We start from the raw sequence: 24,726 nt of genomic DNA, 5'->3' as shown, positions 1-24,726 counted from the left end.
TTCAATAAGACCACATTTTAGCACCTTGAGGCAAAACAGGCGTAGGCAATGACTTGCCAAAGCAAAAGAGAACAGCTAGAAGCAGATGCCTAAGTGCAGAAACCATTAAATTTTTGCACCTTAATTTTTGGCAGATTTCGTAGTCAAGTGCAACCCGACAGGAGTAATGAATAAACAAACAGCAGTGCTAGACATCTGGTGGTGTGGAAGAGATATTTTGGACTGTCAGATAAATATTCAGATGATAAAACTTATGGCTGATTCCTCCCTCACTAAGCAACTGTGGTGAATGCTCGTGGTGGGCATATCGATGGAGAAAACCAAAACTGCAACCTGAAGACTTCATGATTCAGGTCGCAGGTGACATGCTGTCCCATTAGAGGCACAGTGCATACCTGGCAAACCATGGGGCTGACCCCTCAGAGGAGCCAGCCCGCTCCTGCCACAGCGCTGGGGATGCCCTGACAACTCTGCCCCGGATTTGGCCGTCCTCGTCTTCCCCAGCCGATGACGAGGCTGTCAATTCTTTTTCAAGAAAACGTCAGTTTCTTAAAACAAGTTCCAGTCACGTTTGCAAGTAGGGAGCCATTACCTGCCTCTCCAAGTGACTTTGCTGCCCTATAGTTTGTGCATCTCAGCACCTAATTCTCTGCAGTTAATCTTCTTTCTGTGTTTTCATGTAGCTCTAAGGTCAGGGTAGCTCATCATGGCCCCAGGTATTGTCTACAGACCCGGTGTGAGCTTTCGACAATCTGTGGATCTCCAAGATGCTATTCATGGAATAAATTCAACTTTAAATCACACATGTAACATAAAGAACTCTACAAAGAGAAAAAAAGGAACCAGTATCATGTACAGTTGCAGACTGTAAAATCTTTCCAGCCATTTCAACTACCAAAAGACCTGTTAACCCAAATACGAAATTACCTAAGTCGTAACAGTACACCCTGGATCTTGTGAGCAAATTAAATCCAAGTGCTAAAACGAAGTTCTGTCATAACTACTTCAGTACTCATAGCTGGCTTCCATGCTAGGAAAGAATTTCAGAATAAGAAAAACAGACTATCTGATAATTAAAGGGAGGTTTCCAATTGCTTTAGTCTAGACTCCATTTATTATCACGGAGATTAGATGCTGTGGGAGAGGGGTTTGCTTGATGATACTGCTTAATTAGGTGTCTTTAAATGTAAAACCAATATTGCCACCTAGTGGCAATCTAAGTCACCAGCTAAACAGGTGGTCTAAATGGCAAACTGTAAATGCAAAGGACAATACAAATTAAGTAGAAGCATACTGAAACTAAACAGAAGCACAGAATAAACTGCTAGAAAAGTTCAAGGCTTTAGAGAAATAGAACTGTTTTCTAAGTTTTGAGAGTTGAGAATCATGCATCCATGAAAAACACAGTTGCTAATATTGCGTGTGTACAACTTCAAGGCTATATCCTTATAAAGGAAGCTGCCTGTCCACACAGCAGCACGCAGCCGTGAGGGTGGTGAGCCCGCTTCAACAACGCAGATGAAGACCAGGCTCCTCAGCTTACGGCAAAGTAACGAGACAGAAGGAAACCAGGCCAGAGCTGCCTCCCCCTGCCTCCCCCTGCCTCCCCCTGCCTCCCCCTGCCTCCCCCAAGATGGACTGTTTGCGGGGGAAGTCAATCACCACCTTCCTTAGTCATTGTTTTTTTTGTTTTTTTAATTTTAAAAATACTTTATTGCTAAAAAAAAAAATGCCAAATCAATTACAATAGTAACATCAAAAAATCATTGATCACAGATCACCATAAGAAATACAATAATAATAAAAAAAAGTTGAAATATTTCAAGAATTACCAACATGTGACACAGAGACAGGAAGTGAACAAATGCTGTCGGAAAATTGATGCCGGTAGACTTGCTCCATGCAAGGTTGCCTCAAACCTTCAATTTGTTTAAAAAAAAAAAAAAAAAAAAAATATGCAGTATCTGTGAAGCACGATAAAATGAAGTATGCCTGTAATGTCTTCCATCAGGGGCTATTTTCTTAGGAAACTAATGAGCTACAGAGGGAGGAATTGGGAGGACTTACCAGGAAGAGGTTGCATCTTTAAAGAGAGCCTTTGCACGGCATTTCCAGTGTATCCAGACAATGATTCTAAGCCCTTTACACTCATGAACTCACTTAATCCTCCCAACAACTCTACTCAGTAGAGACTATTATTACTATTACGTGTTTTCACGTAATAATTTGGGCAGTAATCAGTAATAATAGTTTGGGAAGCTGACCCTCATGGTAGTTAAGTAATTTGCCCTGCCTGACCCAGCTAGTGATGGGGCTCAATTCCAACCCAGACCCTCTGACTTCATAGCCCATTCTCGGAATCACTACTCTTTTCTGAGCATGTGGGAAAGTCACCTTCCTGTGCACGTGGATGTGCTCCTTCAGGAAGGAGAGTTGTGTGGACCAGACCAGATGTGTTAACAGGAAGAGACTGGGGCTGGTTTGAGCAGAAAAGGAACTTCTTAAAAGAATCTGAAACAAAGTATTTTTCAAATGCATCACATACAGAAAATGGCTGGAAAAGGGAGTGACTCTTGTAATATTAAAGAAACGGAAAGACATAAAGTATTTTTAGGAATTGTAGAATCTTCAATAAGGGGCAGCTATTAGATGATATTAAAGAATTGTTTTTAATTTTCTTAAGAGTGACAAGGCAATCATGGACTTAGAGAATGTGCTTCCTCTTAGGGGACACGTGCTGAAGTATTTAGATGTGAAGGGTCATGATGTGGGCAACTTAGGTTCAGATGGTTCAACAAATCTGTTTATGTGTGTGGAGAGAGGGTTCGTGCACACAAAGATGGAAAATGTTGAAACATTGTTGACTCTGAAGAAAGATACATGGTTTTTGATGTATTCTTTCAATTTCCTCCTAATTGGAAATGTTTCAAAATTAGAATTTGGAGGAGAAACTTACACTGTGTGAATGGATCAACACTCCCAGTCCTAATGCAGAAGCCCGCGGGGGAGGGGGGGAGGGGGGGGGGAGGGGGGGTGGGGGGGGTGATAGGAGTTCTGTCACAGCCAGTGCGGCTTGGCTTCTGCCACCAACCCCACCAGCACTGGTCACCTGTCATGGCCACTAGCACCCCCGTCATTTCAGGCCCGAGAACCCGCATTTATCACAGCCACATCCCAGAGAGCATTACTCCTGGACCATTCCCAGTCCCAGTACAGACTCGGGGGCAAGCGTGCCTGATGGTTTTCTGCTCCCCGGATACAGGGGAAGCCAAGAAAGGAGTATGAGCCATTTTCGCTTCTGTGATGGGGGACAGAGCCTGCCCTGCTTCCCCTCAGTCATTGCTATACTGTCTGTGTGAGAGCAGTCAGTGAGCTTTCTGCTGCTTTCCCATACTGTCATTCACTTAATCATGAGATCGTACTTTCCAAGCATCAACTCATACTCAGTGTTTTAGTCTACTCTTCTCCCTAAACTCCGTGGCTTCCCTGGGAGAAGTAAAATAGTAGTTATATTTAATATGATAGGGGTTGGCCCTTATCAATTTAAAAATTAACAAAAAAATTTTTAATAGATAAAATAATTTACTTAAAATAATGTTTAGTTTGCACTTGTTCAATTTATTCTGGATTCATTTCAACTGTCCGATGTTGAATACCCACTATGCTGAAGGTGCTATGGAGGGATCAAAAACAGAACAAGCCTCAGCACCTGCCTTCAAAGAACCTGTGATTTCATACAGCCTATGTGTGTGTTTGTGTGTGTGTAGACAAAAGTGTCCATAGCAGCACTATTTACAATAGCCAAGATATGGATGCAACCTAAGTGTCCATCAACAGATGAATGGATTAGAAGACGTGGTACATATATACAATGGAATACTACTCAGAAGAATGAAATATTGCCATTTGCAGCGACATGGATGGACCTAGAATTTATCATACTAAGTGAAGTCAAACAGAGAAAGACAAATATCATATGCTATCACTTGTATGTGGAATGTAAAAAAAATGATACACACAAACTTATTTACAAAACAGAAACAGATTCACAGACAGAGAAAACAAACTTATGATTACCAAAGCAGAAAGGAGAAGGGAGGGATAAATCAGGAGTTCGGGATTAACATATACACACTAGTATATATAAAATAGATAAACAACAAAGACCTACTTTTGTATAATAAGCTAAAATGGAAATGAATCTGAGAAAGAGTATATATATATATATACACACACACACACACACACACACACATATAAAACTGAATCACTTTGCTGTACACCTGAAACTAACACAACATTGTAAATTAACTATACTTCAATTAAAAAAAAAAGTGACCATACTATAAGAGAAATAAAAGGAAACTTCTATTACAACAGAAAAGAGAGTAAGGAAAAATTAGATAATGAATTTCAGGGACTCAGTTTAATGAACATTCACTGAGGACCAGGTTCAGTACATGGAAAGCTCTGTGCTTGGTTCTGAGGCATCAAAAACTAGTAAGACACACTCTCTGCTCTCGAAATTTATAAAAGAGACAGAGATGTAACAAATAAAAATAGTACAAAGTGAAAACTATACAATAAAAGTGGAACCAAGGAGGAAGTGATTTGTCCCTGCAGGTCAAGACGCTGCACAGAAAGGCTTCACTGGGACCCAGGAGCTTGTCAAAATGAAGGTCATCCTGTGCAAGGGAACAGAGGCTTGGCATCTCAAATGACCCCAGGAACCACGAGGAGTTTGAAACTATTAGCAAAAAAATGCAAGGGGATGAGTGGTGGGAAATGAAGCTGGGATCAGAGACGGGGACTCTAGTTTACAAGCTCTGGTGAGACCGTCTTGGCAAAAGCTAAGGAGGTTCCCATAGCGCCACTGGATCCACACCCTATCAGCTGCAGCCACCTGGCCTCCACCACTAAATATGACGACCAAGCGCAGCTTAGATGGGACCCTGTAACCATCCTCCCCAGAGTCTACTGCCAGTTTTAAGTACCCAGTGGTCCTGCATCCCAGGCCCGATCCTCTAAAGAGCCCCAGGCCTCCCGAAGAAGCGGGCATTCCCAGCCGCTAGCGGCACCTTCCGCCTACAGGGCAGAAAAGAAGGAGGAACATTTTATAATCTATATTGCTTCCCACCAAAAGGTACCCCATGCCTTTTCCCCACTGTGAACCAAGTCCTGGGAGCACTGTCCTGCCCCTGGTTCCCTGGAAGCTACTCTTCCCAGAAGAGGGAAGGGGGAAAGGCAGGTAGGGAGCCAGTGATGTGCACCCATTTGCACAAAAAAGGCCAAAAAAAAAAAACCACACAATTAAAAAACAACAAAAAAGGAGCTGACAAATAGTAGAGGAAGTACTGGGGGTATACTCAATCAACTGGCCTTGGCTGGCAAAGTATGTAGTCACCCACATTAACAGCAAGGTCTATCAGTATGAATTAAATGGGGAAGATAAATAATCTGAAACACATGTGAGGGCTTCCCTGGTGGCGCAGTGGTTGAGAATCTGCCTGCCAATGCAGGGGACACAGGTTCGAGCCCTGGTCTGGGAAGATCCCACATGCCGCGGAGCAACTAAGCCCATGCGCCACAACTACTGAGCTTGCGCTCTAGAGCCCATGAGCCACAACTACTGAGCCCTTGTGCCACAACTACTGAAGCCCATGCACCTGGAGCCTGTGCGCCGCAACAAGAGGAGCCACCGCAATGAGAAGCCCACGCACCGCAACGAAGAGTAGCCCCCGCTCGCCACAACTAGAGAAAGCCTGCGCACAGCAACAAAGACCCAACGCAACCAAAAAATAAATAAATTTATTTTAAAAATAAATAAATAAAACACACATGAATCTGCCTCTACAAAAGGGAAGGTATTTCTGGGAACAAGGTACAGAGATATATGTGCCCTTAATTCATATATGAATTCAAACGATACACAACTCTGTCCTGACATCATCACTGATTCACAGTTTTGGGTAACAGCCAAGGCCCAACTGAGCTAAATTCCATGGATGCTCACCTGGACCCCACTGAGGGACTATGTGGGCCCCTGCTCCCCGACCCCCGCAGAGGCCTCTACCAGAGCCCACGGAGGAATCCCAGCCTGTCAGGGTTGCTGCAGGACTTCCTCTCTGATGGAATCTGAAAAGGTTTAGTAGAAGAAAATCTCCAAAGTTGGGTTTCCAGACAAAGGGGAACTTTAAACTCATCAAGCTGCTCCTATCCCCAAGTACCCAAAAAAAACAAAAAAAAAACAAAAAAAAACCAACCACCTGTCTAGAGGCTGCAACACTTTCCTCTCCCTTGAGAAGGTATGATGCTCCAAGTAGAGGAGCCAAGGGTCTGTCCTTGCGGGGACGTGGGGAGGGGGGATGAATTTCATACGTAAAGCATTTAAAGATTAAGCACAGTAAGCCTTTCTGTCAGCAGTGCCTTAACCTTGGATACCATTACAGTTGTTCATTTTTCCATTGATATTTCCAACCCTTTATTTCCCAGCTCCCACCAACAGAAAGAAGCTGTCTGTCAAACACACACGTCTCTTGTCAGAGAGCTCTTGATGGCTTTTACCTCCAGACAGCACTTCTGTCTTGAAGGCCACAGCCATATAGTGGAGCGGGCTGGGAGGAATTTCTTTGCTTGGCTAAAGAAGAAAGCTCCTATATGGCAGCACAAGAAGGTAGATCTTCCTTTGCCCCAAACCTCCAGCATCATTCAGAACAGATTTAAACTCGGTTCACGCCTATTTTAAACGTCATTAAAGTGTACCTGGACGTGTCAATCTTTCTCTCCATAATCCTTCTTGGATATTACATTATAAATCAAATCAAAAGTTCAATTAATAAGATCCAATTAAAAAACGGATTAAGAAACTCACAGAAGTACCGCACTAAGGTTAATGAAAGTGTTATTTCAACATAAAAATTGCCTTAGAACTTGTTACCAAAATTTTGAACATTAATTATCTTTGCTATTTTAAGCTCTGCCTTTAAAAAGTTATTTCTTCCACTTTTTTCTATCATACTTTATGATGAAACCATGATAGTCCTATACATTTATATAATTCTCTTAAAATATATATATAATAATTTAGAATACAATGCTTTGAGCATTAGAAATTAACTAGAGCATTTTAAACAGTATAGTCCATATTAAGCCCGCAAAATGAAAAAGAGGTATTTTATCTCAATAAAATTGATCATCTATGGACCAAGAGCTTTGGAAAACATACATGAATCCAGAAATAAGTAATTATCTGACACTCCAAGTCATCTCCACATACCTGTGTAAGATCTGCAGCTTGCTTTAAGATGCTTTGTTTTAACTGTTCTGCTTTCTTTGCATGAAAAGAATTACTTTGACTCTGGATGACAAATGCAATTCCTTTTAAATCTAGAACAACAATAACAAAAAGTTTTCAGGTATTTTTTTTAACAACGACTGAAATAAACTTGAAAACAAGTCAAAAAAAAACAACCACAAGGCAAGCCTTCAGGCAATAAACTCTTAGGGAAAAAAATCAATTTATATGTAATTCTAAAAACAAAATCTCCCTTTTTAAACTGATCTCTGCAACTTCCTTCCTAGAAGTTAGCAAGTAAATAAGCTCGCTGTACTAGACCAAGTCTGTGGTAGCAAACTGTGTTTGCTCCTGCATCTGTCAGAAAGTAAGCAAATGTTAATGTGGGAAAGAACACTCACTTCCCTAGTCACTGAAAATCCAACGTTTGCAAGAAGCCTTTTAACAATTCACACATAATCCTACAGTGTGTCTACCTGTTAGGGGCTGCATTGTGTCCCCCAAACTTCATGTGTTGAAGTCCTCACCCCCAGTACCTCACAACGTGACCTTATTTGGAATTGGGTCTTTACAGAGGTGATCAAGTTAAAGCGAGGTTATTAGTATAGGTCCTAATCTGATATACAATACTTGGCGTCTTTATAAAAAGAGGAAATCTGGGCAAGAGACACACAGAGGGAAGATGCTGTGAAGACACAGGGAGGGGCTTCCCTGGTGGTGCAGTGGTTGGGAGTCTGCCTGCCAATGCAGGGGACACGGGTTCGAGCCCTGGTCTGGGAGGATCCCGCATGCCGCGGAGCGGCTGGGCCCGTGAGCCACAACTACTGAGCCTGCGTGTCTGGAGCCTGTGCTCCGCAACAAGAGAGGCCGCGATGGTAAGAGGCCCGCGCACCGCGATGAAGAGTGGCCCCCGCTTGCCGCAACTGGAGAAAGCCCTCGCACAGAAACGAAGACCCAACACAGCCATAAATAAATAAATAAATAATAATTAAAAAAAAAAAAAAGATCATGCTACCTATCATGTTACTATCTTTAAAAAAAAAAAAAAAAAAAAAGACACAGGGAGAGGACGGCCACCTGCAAGCCAAGGAAGGGGGCCTCAGGGGAAACCACCCCAGCCTCCAGAACCGGGAGACAAACTTCTGTTGAAGCCACACGGTTTGTGGCACTTTGTTTCAGCAGCCCTAGCAAGCTAACACTCTACCTCAAGCATCTTCTGGACAGCCCTTCAAGGTGACACTCAGCAATGACCTCACAAGGCACCTGGCCAGGACGCAGTGTTATCTCCAGGAAAACAGCCACGATGCCACACAGCAGGGCTGTGGCAGGAAGGGCTGCATAAAAGCCTGTCAGCAACACTGGCCGTATTTGCCGCCAGCTAAGACGGGCTTCAGGGCAGCCGGAGTCTTGACAGGGTCCAGACCAGGGGAGACCACAGAGGTCTCGCCGCAGAGGGGGCTGCTCAGGCCCCGCACCAGGGAAGCACATCAGGCCTGCCCAGGTTCTGAGCTCGTGATAAAGAAAAGAAACTGCCGTTGTGTCAGGACCCTGCCACCAGACAGGGGTGTTGGCCGAAGGCAGATGTCACATAAACTTTTAGCCTCCAAGCAACATGGATGGACCTGGAGATGATCATACTAAGTGAAGTAAGTCAGACAGAGAAAGACAAATATATGATATCACTTATATGTGGAATCTAATAAAAAAAAAAATACAACTGAACTTATTTACAAAATGGAAATAGATGCAGACTTAGAGAATGAACCCCTGGTTACCGGGGGGCGGAGGGTCGGGGGGAGGGAGAGACTAGGAGTTTGGGGTTGACATGTACATGCTGCTATATTTAAAATGGATACCCAACAAGGAGTACTGTACAGCACAGGGAACTCTGTTGGGAAATAGAGAAAAGAATTTTCTCTGTAAACGGGAAAAGAATTTGAAAAAGAATAGATATATGTATACGTATAACTAAGTCACTTTGCTGTACACCTGAAACTAACACAACACTGTTAATCAACTATACTCCAATATAAAATAAAATTTTTTTAAAAAATTAAAATTAAAAAACTGTAGCCTCCAGCAGGCTGACAGTAAATGAATGTGAGGACCCTCCCCCCACCAGGAGCTTTTCACTTTAACCCCTCGACTCAGGGACGCTAACTTGGTTTTAATTTATTCCATTATATTTTATCATTCTCATGTTCAGTTCTATAGTTCCATTCGTTTATTCACTCAAATATTCATACAACAAATAGCTCCACAGTGAGCAGTCCAGATCCTAAAAATAATCCAAAATGCTCTCTGGTTAAAACTCAACAAAAAATTTTAAAGGAAATGCTGAACGACCTGCTGAATATGACCTCATTCTTTCTTTGTAGGACTTTATATAAATATGAACCTTCCACATACTAATCTGTTTTTTTTTTTTTAAAGAAATTCACGTTCTTTTATTTATTTATTTATTTACTTATTTATTTATGGCTGTGTTGGGTCTTTGTTTCTGTGCGAGGGCTTTCTCTAGTTGCGGCAAGTGGGGACCACTCTTCATCGCGGTGCGCGGGCCTCTCACTGTCGCGGCCTCTCTTGTTGCGGAGCACATGCTCCAGACGCGCAGGCTCAGTAATTGTGGCTCACGGGCCCAGTTGCTCCGTGGCATGTGGGATCTTCCCAGACCAGGGCTCGAACCCGTGTCCCCTGCATTGGCAGGCAGATTCTCAACCACTGCGCCACCAGGGAAGCCCCTAATCTCTGTTTTAAATCAGCTTCTTGGCTCTATAAATCAGACACACAGATAAGGCTCAAACGGGTATCTTCTACTTCAACTGAAATGTAACCTTCGATCCACTACATCTGAAACATTAACGTAACTGACTTACCAAAATGAAAAAGATTATTTTAAGACTGTAGTCATTAAGCCTCAGAGAATAATTTTTGCAAAATTTAATAAAGTTGAAGATGCACATGTGCAATGACCCAGAAACTCCACCCTTATTAGTCATCCTTGACAAACTCTCAATGCGTGTACAAGGGTATGTAACAAGAGTGCTCACAGCAGCACTGTGTAAAAAGAAAAACTTAGAAGCAAACCAGATACCCACTAACAGGATACACAAATTGGACTACTACACAGCAATAAAGATCAACTGACACTTCATGGATCAAGCCAGATGGACACTGGAGATGAACCCTACAGACAGAATGCTGAAAACGCAAGGCACGAGGGAATAACCACACAGTATAAATCAATGGTTTACAAAAATATAAACACAAATATATAAAAAATGGATATGTACCATATATATGCATGTATACATATCAAATATGATGGGAAAGTATAAAAGACCACAGGAGAATGATGAACACCAAATCAAGATAATGGTTTAAATGCTACAGCTGTGTTAGGAATATTTTATTTCTTAATCTGAGTGGTAGATACACAATGTTACTCTTTGTAGCTTCCTGTATGTTCAAAATAATTCATAATAAATTTTTTTAAAAGAGCAGCTCCGACTTCCCTGGTGGCACAGTGGTTAAGAATCCTCCTGGGGCTTCCCTGGTGGCACAGTGGTTGGGAGTCTGCCTGCCAATGCAGAGGACGCGGGTTCGTGCCCCGGTCTGGGAGGATCCCACGTGCCGCGGACTGGCTGGGTCCGTGAGCCACAATTGCTGAGCCTGCGCGTCTGGAGCCTGTGCTCCGCGGCAGGAGAGGCCGCGATGGTGAGAGGCCCGCGCACCGCGATGAAGAGTGGCCCCCGCTTGCCGCGGCTGGAGAGAGCCCTCGCACAGAAACGAAGACCCAACACAACCAAAATAGATAAAATAAATAAATTAATATTAAAAAAAAAAAAAAACTCCTTAAAAAAAAAAAAAAAAAGAATCCTCCTGCCAATGCAGGGGACACAGGTTTGAGCCCTGGTCCGGGAAGATCCCACATGCCGCGGAGCAACTAAGCCCGTGCGCCGCAACTACTGAGCTTGTGCTCTAGAGCCTGCGAGCCACAACTACTGAGCCCGTGTGCCACAACTACTCAAGCCTGTGCACCTAGAGCCCGTGCACCGCAGCGAAGAGTAGCCCCGCTTCGCCACAACTAGAGAAAGCCCGCACGCAGCCATGAAGACCCAACGCAGCCAAAAAATAAATTAAATAAATAAATAAATATATTTTTTTAAGTTAAAAAAAAAAAAAAGAGCAGCTCCATCTGTCAAAAGGTTAACCCTGCAGGAATCAACTCCTACCACCTCCTCTACCAGGTCAGCAAAGTTCCCACTGTTGGCACAGAAGCAGCTCTTTGGTGTGGGGACGAGGCTTGGGGAGAAGAAAAAACGCGAATTCTTCCCCTTTTCCTATCTGGGTCCTGTGCTGTTTCCTCTGCTCCTGAGAGATCATCCCCTTCCTTTATCACGTGCTTGGATCTCGCATGCTGTGTGCATTCATTCAGCAAACATCTCCAAGCCTCTCCTAAGCACGAGGATCCAGGATACACAAAGGAGCAAGCGTGACCCCAGCACGGGAGTCTAGCTCAGAAGACGCCATCACAGCACAAGGCCGTGGGTGTCACTGCAGAGCCAAGCGGGGACCCCGGGGGCACAGAGGAGGAGAGCCAGTGCAGGGAGAGCTTCTGGGGAGGGGTGTTTCCTGAGTTTCCTCTAAAACGCAGCAGTGGGACTTCCCTGGTGGTCCAGTGGTTAAGACTCCGCACTTCCACTGCAGGGGGCACGGGTTCAATCCCTAGTCGGGGAACTAAGATCCGACATGCGCACAGTGCGACCAAAAAAATATTAAAATTAAAAATTAAAATAAAAAAATAAAAATGAAATAAACATTTAAAAAGTAAAAAAAAATAAAACACAGTTTCCTACAGACTCAGGCACAGAAGGTAGCAGATCAGTGGCAGAAAGAAGAGAGTTATCACAGAGCCCACAGTCTACCTTATCTTGGGAGCAGCCCTGAGAGGTGACCAGGGAGTTTATTGGGCATTTCTGAGAAAAGGATGAAGGGAACAGTCAGTGATCAAGTTAGAGAGGAAGGCTACGTTAGCCAGATCAGGTCAGGAAGGATTTACGTGCCACGCAAAGAGGCCAGGTCTATAGATGAACAGCTTTCAAACTGCGGAAGGGCCCCAGAGCGCTCCGGGACCCCAGAGAGCAGGGCCTCCCCAGAGGATGTGATGAGGACACCAAGTCCTGGGGACACCCAGGGACGACTTCTCCAACAGAGAGAGCAGTGAAGGTTTGGGACAGCAAATGGAGTGTTGGGCCCTGAAAGTATTACAGTTAGGGGAGGCTGTACGGTGAGGTAAGGAACGGAATGCATGTGCTGGAGTTACCTGTATGAGGCAAAAGCGGAAAGGTGTACCCAGGTCCTACAACCCTGACACAATGAACGACGATCACATTCAGCCCTACCCCTATTCCAGAAAAGAACCAGCATAGTACAGTTTGGTTCTTAAATTCCTGCTGTTCTTTATATCGGCACCAAGAAATATTTCCTGACATACATCCTAAGCCCTCCTGGACTGCATCGCATTCTGGCCGAGTCTAGATATCCGGGTTGTCTTCTCTGCTCATGCCATTCAACCACCTGACTCTTAAGCTCTCACTGCCCGGTCAGTGGAACCAAATTAGACGATTCCGCTATTTCCCCATCCCTTTGCTGATACTTCCCTAAACCCACTTCAATTTGCCTTTAGCAAACACTGTCACAACTCAAGACAGATTGTCATTGTTTCTCCTCCAGGAATGCGTGATAAATGGGTCACGCACTAAGTGCCTGACAATAATGATGAGTGTGACGGGCGAGAAGGGAAGATAGTCAAGGATACAGCGAGGACTCACTCGGTGCTAAAGCCTACGGTAGCTGTAGAACCTCCAGGAAACAGGACCGGAGATGTCTGCAGAGGGAGCCCTGCAGGAGGATTAACTCTTCTGTGAAGGGGAAAGCAATCAAAGGTGGGGACACACAGTTCTTTGAGGCAGAAGCCCAGTGTGTCTCCCTTTGCTGGCAAAGCAATAAAGCTATCCTTTTCTTTTTCTTTTTTTCTTTTTTATAAATTATTTATTTTTGGCTGTGTTGGGTCTTCGTTTCTGTGCATAGGCTATCTCTGGTTGCAGCAAGCAGGGGCTTCTCTTCATTGCCGTGCGCGGGCTTCTCATTGTGGTGGCTTTTGTTGTACAGCGCAGGCTCTGGGCACACAGGCTTCAGTAGTTGCGGCACATGGGCTCAGTAGTTGTGGCGCACAGGCTTAGTTGCTCCATGGCATGTGGGATCTTCCAGGGCCAGGGCTCGAACCCATGTGCCCTGCATTGGCAGGCAGATTCTTAACCACCACGCCACCAGTCATTGGTTCAAGATGGCAGAGTAGAAGGACGTGCTCTCACTCCCTCTTGTGAGAGCACTGGAACCACAACTAACTGCTGAACAATCATTGACAGGATTACACTGGAACTCACCAAAAAAGATACCCCACATCCAAAGACAAAGGAGAAGCTACAATGAGATGGTAGGAGGGGCGCAATCACAATAAAATCAAATCCCGTAACTGCTGGGTGGGTGACTCACAAACTGGAGAACACTTACACCACAGAAGTCCACCCACTGGAGTGAAGGTTCTGAGCCCCACATCAGGCTTCCCAACCTGGGGGTCCAGAAACGGGAGGAGGAATTCCCAGAGAATCAGATTTTGAAGGCTGGCGGAATTTGATTGCAGGACTTCGACAGGACTGGGGGAAACAGAGACTCCACTCTTGGAGGGCACACACAAAGTAGTGTGCGCATCGGGACTCATGAGAAGGAGCAGTGATCCCATAGGAGACTGAATCAGACATACTGCTAGTGCTGGAGGGTCTCCTGCCGAGGTGTGGCGTGGCTCTGTCTCACCGTGAGGACAAGGACACTGGCAGCAGAAGTTCTGGGAGGCACTCCTTGGCGTGAGCCCTCCCAGAGTCCATTAGCCCCACCAAAGAGCCTGGGTAGGCTCCAGTGTTGGGTCGCCTCAGGCCAAACAACCAACAGGGAGGAAACCCAGCCCCACCCATAGGCAGACAAGCGGATAAAGTTTTACTGAGCTGTGCCCACCAGAGCAACAGTCAGCTCTACCCACCACCAGTCCCTCCCATCAGGAAACTTGCACAAGCCTCTTAGATAGCCTCATCCACCAGAGGACAGACAGCAGAAGCAAGAAGAGCTACAATCCTGCAGCCTGTGGAACAAAAACCACATTCACAGAAAGATAGACAAGATGAAAAGGCAGAGGGCTATATAGCAGATGAAGGAAAAAGATAAAACCCCAGAAAAACAACTAAATGAAGTGGAGACAGGCAACATTCCAGAAAAAGAATTCAGAATAATGATAGTGAAGATGATCCAGGACCTCAGGAAAAGAATGGAGGCAAAGATCAAGAAGATGCAAGAAATGTTTAACAAAGACCTAAAAGAATTAAAGAATGAACAAACAGAGATGAACAATACAATAACTGAAATGAAAAATACACTAGAAGGAATCAACAGCAGAATAATTGAGGCAGAACAACAGATAAGTGACCTGGAAGACAGAATGGTGGAATTCACTGCTGCGGAGCAGAATAAAGAAAAAAGAATGAAAAGAAATGAAAACAGCCTAAGAGACCTCTAGGACAACATTAAACACAACAACATTCGCATTATAGGGGTCCCAGATGGAGAAGAGAGAGAGAAAGGACCAGAGAAAATATTTAAAGAGATTATAGTCAAAAACTTCCCTAACATGGGAAAGGAAATAGCCACCCAAGTCCAGGAAGTGAAAAGAGTCCCATACAGGATAAACCCAAGGAGAAACACACCGAGACACATAGTAATCAAACTGGCAAAAATTAAAGACAAAGAAAAATTATTGAAAGCAGCAAGGGAAAAACAACAAATAACATACAAGGGAACTCCCGTAAGGTTAACAGCTGATTTCTCAGCAGAAACTCTACAAGCCAGAAGGGAGTGGCATGATATACTTAAGGTGATGAAAGGGAAGAACCGACAACCAAGATTACTCTACCCAACTCTACCCAGCAAGGATCTCATTCAGATTCGATGGAGAAATCAAAAGCTTTACAGACGAGCAAAAGCTAAGAGAATTCAGCACCACCAAACCAGCTTTACAACAAATGCTAAAGGAACTTCTCTAAGTGGGAAACACAAGAGAAGAAAAGGACCTACAAAAACAAACCCAAAACAATTAAGAAAATGGTAATAGGAACATACATATCGATAACTACCTTAGACGTGAATGGATTAAATGCTCCAACCAAAAGATACAGGCTCACTGAATGGATACAAAAACAAGATCCATCTATATGCTGTCTACAAGAGACCCACTTCAGACCTAGGGACACATACAGACTGAAAGTGAGGGGATGGAAAAAGATATTCCATGCAAATGGAAATCAAAAGAAAGCTGGAGTAGGAATACTCATATCAGATAAAATAGACTTTAAAATAAAGAATGTTACAAGAGACAAGGAAGGACACTACAGAATGATCAAGGGATCAATCCAAGAAGAAGATAGAACAATTATAAATATATATGCACCCAACATAGGAGCATGTCAATACATAAGGCAACTGCTAACAGCTATAAAAGAGGAAATCGACAGTAACACAATAATAGTGGGCGACTTTAACACCTCACTTACACCAGTGGACAGATCATCCAAACAGAAAATTAATAAGGAAACACAAGCTTTAAATGACACAACAGACCAGATAGATTTAATTGATATTTACAGGACAGTCCACCCAAAAACGGCAGATTACACTTTCTTCTCAGGGCGCACGGAACATTCTCTAGGATAGATCATATCTTGGGTCACAAATCAAGCCTCGGTAAATTTAAGAAAACTGAAATCATATCAAGCATCTTTTCTGACCGCAACACTATGAGATAAGAAATCAATTACAGGGAAAAAAATGTAAAAAAGACAAACACATGGGGGCTCAACAATACGTTACTAAAAAACCAAGAGATCACTGAAGAAATCAAAGAGGAAATCAAAAAATACCTAGAGACAAATGACAATGAAAACACAATGATCCAAAACCTATGGGATGCAGTAAAAGCAGTTCTAAGAGGGAAGTTTATAGCAATACAATCCTACCTCAAGAAACAACAAACATCTCAAATAAACAATCTAACCTTACACCTAGAGGCACGAGAGAAAGAAGAACAAACAAAACCCAAAGTTAGTAGAAGGAAAGAAATCACAAAGATCAGAGCAGAAATAAATGAAACACAAACAAAGAAAACAATAGCAAAGATCAATAAAACTAAAAGCTGGTTCTTTGAGAAGATAAACAAAATTGATAAACCATTAACCAGACTCATCAAGAAAAAGAGGGAGAGGACACAAATCAATAAAATTAGAAATGAAAAAGAAGAAGTTACAACGGACACTGCAGAAATACAAAGCATCCTAAGAGACTACTACAAGCAACTCTATGCCAATAAAATGGACAACCTGGAAGAAATGGACAAATTCTTAGAAAGGTATAAGCTTCCAAGACTGAACCAGGAAGAAACAGAAAATATGAACAGACCAATCACAAGGAATGAAGTTGAAACTATGATTAAAAATCTTCCAACAAACAAAAGTCCAGGACCAGATGGCTTCACAGGTGAATTCTATCAAACATTTAGAGAAGAGCTAAAACCCATCCTTCTCAAACTCTTCCAAAAAATTGCAGAGGAAGGAACACTCCCAAACTCATTTTATGAGGCCACCATCACCCTGATACCAAAACCAGACAAAGAGACTACAAAAAAAGAAAATTACAGACCAATATCACTGATGAATATAGATACAAAAATCCTCAACAAAATACTAGCAAACCGAATCCAACAACACATTAAAGGGATCATACACCACGATCAAGTGGGATTTATCCCAGGGATGCAAGGATTCTTCAATATACGCAAATCAATCAATGTGATACACCATATTAACAAATTGAAGAAGAAAAACCATATGATCATCTCAATAGATGCAGAGAAAGCTTTTGACAAAATTCAACACACATTTATGATAAAAACTCTCCAGAAAGTGCGCATAGAGGGAACCTACCTCAACATAATAAAGGCCATATATGACAAACCCACAGCAAACATCATTCTCAATGGTGAAAAACTGAAAGCATTTCCTCTAAGATCAGGAGCAAGACAAGGATGTCCACTCTCATCACTATTATTCAACACAGTTTTGGAAGTCCTAGCCATGGCAACCAGAGAAGAAAAGGAAATAAAAGGAATACAAATCAGAAAAGAAGAAGTAAAGTTGTCACTGTTTGCAGATGACATGATACTATACATAAAGAATTCTAAAGATGCCACCAGAAAACCACTAGAGCTAATCAATGAATTTGGTAAAGCTGCAGGATACAACATTAATGCACAGAAATCTCTTGCATTCCTACACACTAATGATGAAAAATCTGAAAGAGAAATTAAGGAAACGCTCCCATTTACCACTGCAACAAAAAGAATAAAATACCTAGAACTAAACCTACCTAGGGAGACAAAAGACCTGTACTCAGAAAACTATAAGACACTGATGAAAGAAATTAGAGATGATACAAACAGACGGAGAGATATACCATGTTCTTGGATTGAAAGAATCAATATTGTGAAAATGACTATACTACCCAATGCAATCTCCAGGTTCAATGCAATCTCTATCAAATTACCAATGGCATTTTTTACAGAACTAGAAAAAAAAATCTTAAAATTTGTATGGAGACACAAAAGACCCTGAAGAGCCAAAGCAGTCTTGAGGGAAAAAAACGGAGGTGGGGGAATCAGATTCCCTGACTTCAGACTATACTACAAAGCTACAGTAATCAAGACAGTATGGTACTGGCACAAAAACAGAAATATAGATCAATGGCACAGGATAGAAAGCCCAGAGATAAACCCACGCACCTATGCTCAACTAATCTATGACAAAGGAGGCAAAGATATACAATGGAGAAAAGACAGTCTCTTCAATAAGTGGTGCTGGGAAAACTGGACAGCTACATGTCAAAGAATGAAATTAGAACACTCCCTAACACCATACACAAAAATAAACTCCAAATGGATTAGAGACCTAAATGTAAGACCGGATACTATAAAACTCTTAGAGGAAAACATAGGAAGACACTCTTTGACATAAATCACAGCAAGATCTTTTTTGATCCACCTCCTAGAGTAATGGAAATAAAAACAAAAATAAACAAATGGGACCTAATGAAACTTCAAAGCTTTTGCACAGCAAAGGAAACTACAAACAAGACGAAAAGACAACCCTCAGAATGGAAGAAAGTATTTGCAAACGAACCAACGGGCAAAGGATTAATCTCCAAAATATATAAACAGCTCATGCAGCTCAATATTAAAAAAACTAATAACCCAATCCAAAAATGGGCAGAAGACTTAAATAGACATTTCTCCAAAGAAGACATACAGATGGCCAAGAAGCACATGAAAAGCTGCTCAACATCACTAACCATTAGAGAAATGCAGATCAAAACTACAATGAGGTATCACCTCACACCAGTTAGAATGGGCATCATCAGAAAATCTACAAACAACAAATGCTGGAGAGGGTGTGGAGAAAAGGGAACCCTCTTGCACTGCTGGTGGGAATATAAATTGATACAGCCACTATGGAGAACAGTATGGAAGTTCCTTAGAAAACTAAAAATAGAAGTACCATATAACCCAGCAATCCCACTACTGGGTATATACCCTGAGAAAACCATAATTCAAAAAGACACATGCACCCCAATGTTCATTGCAGCACTATTTACAATAGCCAGGTCATGGAAGCAACCTAAATGCCCATCGACAGATGAATGGATAAAGAAGATGTGGTACATATATACAATGGAATATTACTCAGCCATAAAAAGGAATGAAATTGAGTCATTTGTAGAGATGTGGATGGATCTAGAGACTGTCATACAGAGTGAAGTAAGTCAGAAAGAGAAAAACAAATATCGTATATTAACGCATATATGTGGAACCTAGAAAAATGGTACAGATAAACCGGTTTTCAGGGCAGAAATTGAGACACAGATGTAGAGAAGAAACATATGGACACCAAGGGGGGAAAGCAGTGGGGGTGGGGGGGGGATGAATTGGTAGATTGGGATTGACATATATACACTAATATGTATAAAATGGATAACTAATAAGAACCTGCTGTACAAAAAAATAAATAAAATACAATTCAAAAATTCAAAAAAAGAAAAAGCAATCAAAGGTTCTCTAATTCTCCCATTTCTGAGTATATACTACGCACCAATCATTCCACTAAGTACTAATCTCTCCCGGTCAAAAATTATCTCATGCTGGTGTTTTTCTGATGAGAAATCAATGTGATGGTCTTCTGACAAAAGCTGCATAACAAGTGCCTGGGACTTCAGGCTGGGGGATGGACACACACACACACACACATACACACACACACACACACACACACACACACAGAGGAAGAGCCACTCGAGTGATGTCATACTTGGTGAGAACAATGGTCACCAGTGAATGTATTGATTAGGCAATGAGTCAAAAGAGGAAAAAAGACTGCCCCACGCTTGGAGTCGGTCACCCAGCCCTGAGCACTGTGAGACCAGGATCCAGGCACTGATTCTGCTGGGATGGCTGCTTTAGTAGCCCCATCGCCACCCCGGTCCTGTAGACTGACGTTAAGACTGGAGCAAGTAAGCTCCCTGAGTCGTTTTTCAGATGAACTGATACCAAGTTCAGTATCACCGGATCTGCCATTTGCAACTTGGAGACTGTAGATTCACTTGCTCAGGCAGCTCCCCAGGTACGTTCAAGACCACATTCCAGACCAGGGCCATTGTTCATTTAAGAACCACTTACTACGAAGAGGCCCACCAGCTCCCACAAAATAAACACACAGCCAAATGCCCAAACGCACAAGGGTTGGCCGCAGAGGTAAAATCTCTGAGGATTTTAAGTCTCCTCCCGTGAGGAGTGGCTCGGCCACACAGGGTGTTGTTACGCAGGGAAGGCAGAGCAATGAACCCCTGTGGCTCCTTAAACACGGCTGCTCTCAGATCCGAAGACCCCAGCCCGCCCCGTGTGGTCCCCGCACACCGGGCCCAGCACAGGCCATCCTACCCTGCCACCCGGAGGGGGGCCTCTCCTGCCTTCTAGACGCCTCAGAACCCAGGCCCAGGCAAGGAGGGCCTGGGAAGGAAAGCGTCCCTTTCCCCCCTCCAAAGGCCCACCTCCCAGGTCTCCACGGCCCACCCTGGGATGACTGACAATGATCAAGTTCACACCCTCTGGGAAGAGACCCAACGCACAGAGGCGCGGCCCTGCCCTGCCATCAACACCCTGGGGCCCGCTGCCCACGGAATCCGAATCGGAACTCACGGTCACACCCCTGAAGATGCTCACAATACATGGGGGGAGAAAGATGTGTGTAAAAGGGAGCGCGGACACGGCTGCTGATGGGCTGTGAGGCGGGTACGGTGTGTCTGCAAGGAAGCCAGGAGCGGCCTCGCCCCACGGTTCGACAGAAGGCGCGGCTGCCAAGCTGACCCGAAGGGGACGGGCGCGCTGCCTGAAGCTCAGCAGTGGCGACCGGCTCCAAGCGGACGGCACGTGAGCGAAGGCCACGGCTGACCCTTCATCCCGCGAAGTGTGCAACCCGGAGAACAGCCTCTGTCTCGTTCGCCTCTGCACCCTCACGGTGGCCCCCCTGGCATGGGAATCTGTCCTTACTGGCAACTCAGTAAACTGTGGCCGAGGGAATTAAATCCAACATATTAGCTGTTACTTCCAATATGTCAATCTGAAAAGTGTTCTCCCTGTGTCTTCATGAGGGTAAACACCAGGCTGAGCCAAAGACGGACTGTTTGGACAACAATATTTATCCCATAAATAAAATCAGAAAGGAAAATTCACTTCACTGAAATATAATTTACAAGAAATACAGCTGGATACATACTCTTAAGTTAAAAAAGAAATCATTACTCACCTATGTCATTTTTCTCTGATATACCACTTTTCTCCAAATTCTGTATTTTAAATAAAAGAGAAAAAGATAAATCTCGTCACATAACAAAACTAGCAATACACCAAATAAATATGTATGGTACATATTAACATTTGGGGGTAGACATTGAAAATGAGAGCTTGGAAATGCTTCCCTAAAGAAAGAGACCAAAATTAAGGGGGTGGGGAAAGCAGCAACAATGTATCAATACTTCTGCATCACAGCAGAAGATTCCTATGGGGCCGTTCCTCTCTTATGTGATCCTGAGCAAGTCACTGAATTGAGGTGAGGCTCGCTCTTCCAGAGTAAGATGGTTCATGATGCTCTTGGGAGGGTTAATTTTAAAAACTTATAAATGCTAAGCGTTACAAACATATCAGAGATAGTACCGATTCTAGTTGTGTGTTCCTCGGGTAAATGAGCTCTACTAATTATCATATTTAACATTTTGGGGGCTCAGATGTACTGCCCTCAAGAATGACACCACCAGGACTTCCCTGGTGGTCCAGTGCTTAAGAATCCTCCTTCCAATGCAGGGGACGTGGGTTCGATCCCTGGTCGGGGAACTAAGATCCCACATGCCACGGGGCAACTAAGCCTGCACACCTCAACTACTGAGCCCGTGCGCCACAACTAGAGAGCCCCAGGCGCCGCAACGAAGATTCAGCGCAGCCAGAAAATAAATAAATAAATATTGTGCTTGCGTGGTGTATCTAAAAAAAACAGAAAAAAGAATGACACCACCGTGTTCTCTCCTACCTGAGAAGCAGCCCTGAGGGCCTGAGTAGGACCGTGGAGGGGGTCAGCCTCGGGCTCATGAGATTTCATGAGCACAGAAGGGACGACTCAGAGCTGCAGAGCTGCAGACGCAGAAATCTGGACGTGGGCACATGAGCACAGAAGTACCTGATCCTGATCATGGGCGAATCAGGGGAGGAGCTCTTCAAAGGCTTCTCTGACAAAGCACAGAGTGCCAGCAGCTAAATCTGCCACTTTCATTGTCTTCTCTGGCAGAAGGAATTTTCTCTCTAACTGCTCCTTTCCATTTGCAACTGCCACATGCTATAATTATGACAAATGGACGGTGGCAAATACCCCTCCATTTTCTTCACAGACTGCAACAAGAAATGCAGTTGTGAGCCTTTATCAACAAAACTGGAACAGCTTAAAAGCCAAGACGCTGCCACAGAGACGTGTCCTCTCAGGATGCAGGAGGGACCATGACAGCCAATGGAGGAGAGGGAGAGGGACACAGGAGAGCGGCCACCTCTGGTAGCATTTTCTGAAATTATCTTTGTCTCAAGAACAGAAATACCACCGAGTCGAGAAGAACCTCAGAGTTACGTACTGATTCGCTGTACCTCGGGATCAAGTGACACTTTACCTAATCCTGATAAAGCTCTTTTCAGAAGAGCCACTAAAGAAGACTGGAAAGCTCAAGCCACTTCCCTACATGTGCTGAAGCAGAGCCAGGCTATCGTCCTAGGTTAGCGCGTGTGGACTCACTGCCCCTCTGGCCAGGACCATGGCCTGCGCTTGGGAAGGGAACCCTCGGCTTCCCCTTGGGCCAGGCTGCCTTCTCCTTGCCAGGCCATGGCTTTGGCTGCCAGATGAGGATAATGGAAAATTGGAGATTTTAGATTTTAAAATAGCACTGGAATGGATGAAGAAAATGTGGTCCCTCCATACAACAGCCTTAGAAAGGAAGGGAATTCTGACACCTGCTACGATATGGATGAACCTCGAGCACATTATGCTAAGTGAAATAGGACGGTTATAAAAAGACAGAGACTGTATGACTCCACTTACATGAGGTACCTAGGACCACTGAATTCACAGAGATGGAAAGCAGGGTGGTGGGGGGCTGGGGGAGGGGGATGGAGAATTGTGGCTTACTGGGTGCAGAGGTTCAGTTTTGCAGGATGAAAAGAGTTCTGGAGACTCCTTGTGCAACAGTATGAATATACTTAACACTACTGAACTGTACACTTAAAAATGGTTAAAATGGTAAATTTTATGTTATGTGTATTTTACCACAATTTTTAAAAAATAGCACAGGAGATGATCCAATCCAACACTCCCCCTTTGCAAGTAAGGGAGGCTCAGAAAGATACAGGATTTGCCCAACATCCAACAGCCATTCCAGCCACAGAGCCAGGATTAAAATCCAGGTCTCTCTCTCCTTTCCAGCATTCCTTCCTTACACCCACTGATAACACATGTCCGGTCCTCCTCCAGAGGCGTTCTTCAGAAAATATGTGTCATTAGATGGAAATATATTTTGAGAGTACACTAAGAGTAATACCTACAACAAAAGTGAGCTTTATCCAGAAGTAGAACACAAGAAATATCCTGAACTCAGTGATTCCAGACTAAACAAGCTGGAACAGGAATTGGACTTTCTACCAGATGCCTTGGTAAAACCAAAGAAAATCAACCAAAATTCCACAGCTTTCTATTTGTTATTAAGCCCTGCAGCTCCGACTGCCTGACACAATAGCTAGGACATGATTAGCCATTTCAAATGGCTCAATTTGTAAACTGTAAAAATAAAATATCCAAGAAATACTTGAATTAGGTGAACTGAAACGGAACCAGAATGGTCTTCAGTAATTTCCCCTTTGAGAAAGAAAATTAGACTAAATGAACGAATTGACAGAACATTTAAAATTCTGTCTCTAGCTTCCCTCGTGAAAAGGCTTAGTTCTTCCTAAGAAGAAACACATGGTTTGTTTTATTATCTCTGCTGCCGCATGTTTCTGACACTGACATCAATATCCATCAAAATGTGCTCAATGTCAAAGTTTTCTAAGTCAATGGAATTGCTACTCAGACAGGAACGACATTTGCTACCAGGGCATCTAACCCACAGACAGCTCCTACCCTAGCCAGGAAAAGACAAATCCAAGTCACCCTTCCATGCAGGTTTTATTTTTAAGGCACAATAGATTTCAACACTTGCAATCCATATATGTGATGCTTAGTTTATAAATCCTTCATTAAAAGAAAATAAAACAACCTCAAAGAATTTGTTATGAAATCTTTTAAGAAGAAAGAGACGTAAACTGGCATCTTCTACACGGTTGCAAACAATCACCACCCCCTAGATCTCAAATAAAATGAATGAATCATTCATTTGATGAATGAAATGAATCATTTCATGAATGAATCATTCATCTGATTCAGATGTGGTCATCATTACACTCAGTTGTAAGCTGGGCCCGTGCTCTAATTCTGCCTCTACCATGCACTAGTTCAGGGCTCGGTTTCAGTGAAATAGGAATCCCAATTACAAGACCTACTTGCCAGGGTTGTTGTGAGGGTTTCGTCAGATGACGTAATGTCTGCCCAAAGCAAATGCTCAGTAATTATTAACTCCTACTCTTTTTTATCATCCTCATC

The 24,726-nt window shown here is 43.4% G+C and overlaps 1 protein-coding gene across 1 annotated transcript in view; it reads right to left on the bottom strand.

Annotated features, from left to right (window-relative positions):
* The window catches only part of B3GLCT (beta 3-glucosyltransferase), a 115,594-nt gene that overhangs the window by 74,404 nt on the left and 16,464 nt on the right, over nt 1-24,726 (bottom strand). Inside the window, exons 3-4 of the mRNA XM_082366312.1 lie at nt 21,307-21,346; nt 7,277-7,386 (exon numbers count right to left, since the gene is read on the bottom strand). Of these exons, the coding sequence (XP_082222438.1) occupies nt 7,277-7,386; nt 21,307-21,346 (150 nt within the window). The remainder of the gene's footprint in view (nt 1-7,276; nt 7,387-21,306; nt 21,347-24,726) is intronic.

The sequence above is a fragment of the Balaenoptera borealis genome (assembly GCF_965194805.1).
Source record: "Balaenoptera borealis genome assembly, chromosome: 18".
Lineage (NCBI taxonomy): Eukaryota > Metazoa > Chordata > Mammalia > Artiodactyla > Balaenopteridae > Balaenoptera > Balaenoptera borealis.
Note: the sequence above shows the minus strand (reverse complement) of the source record. Positions and strands in the feature narration are given on the sequence as shown.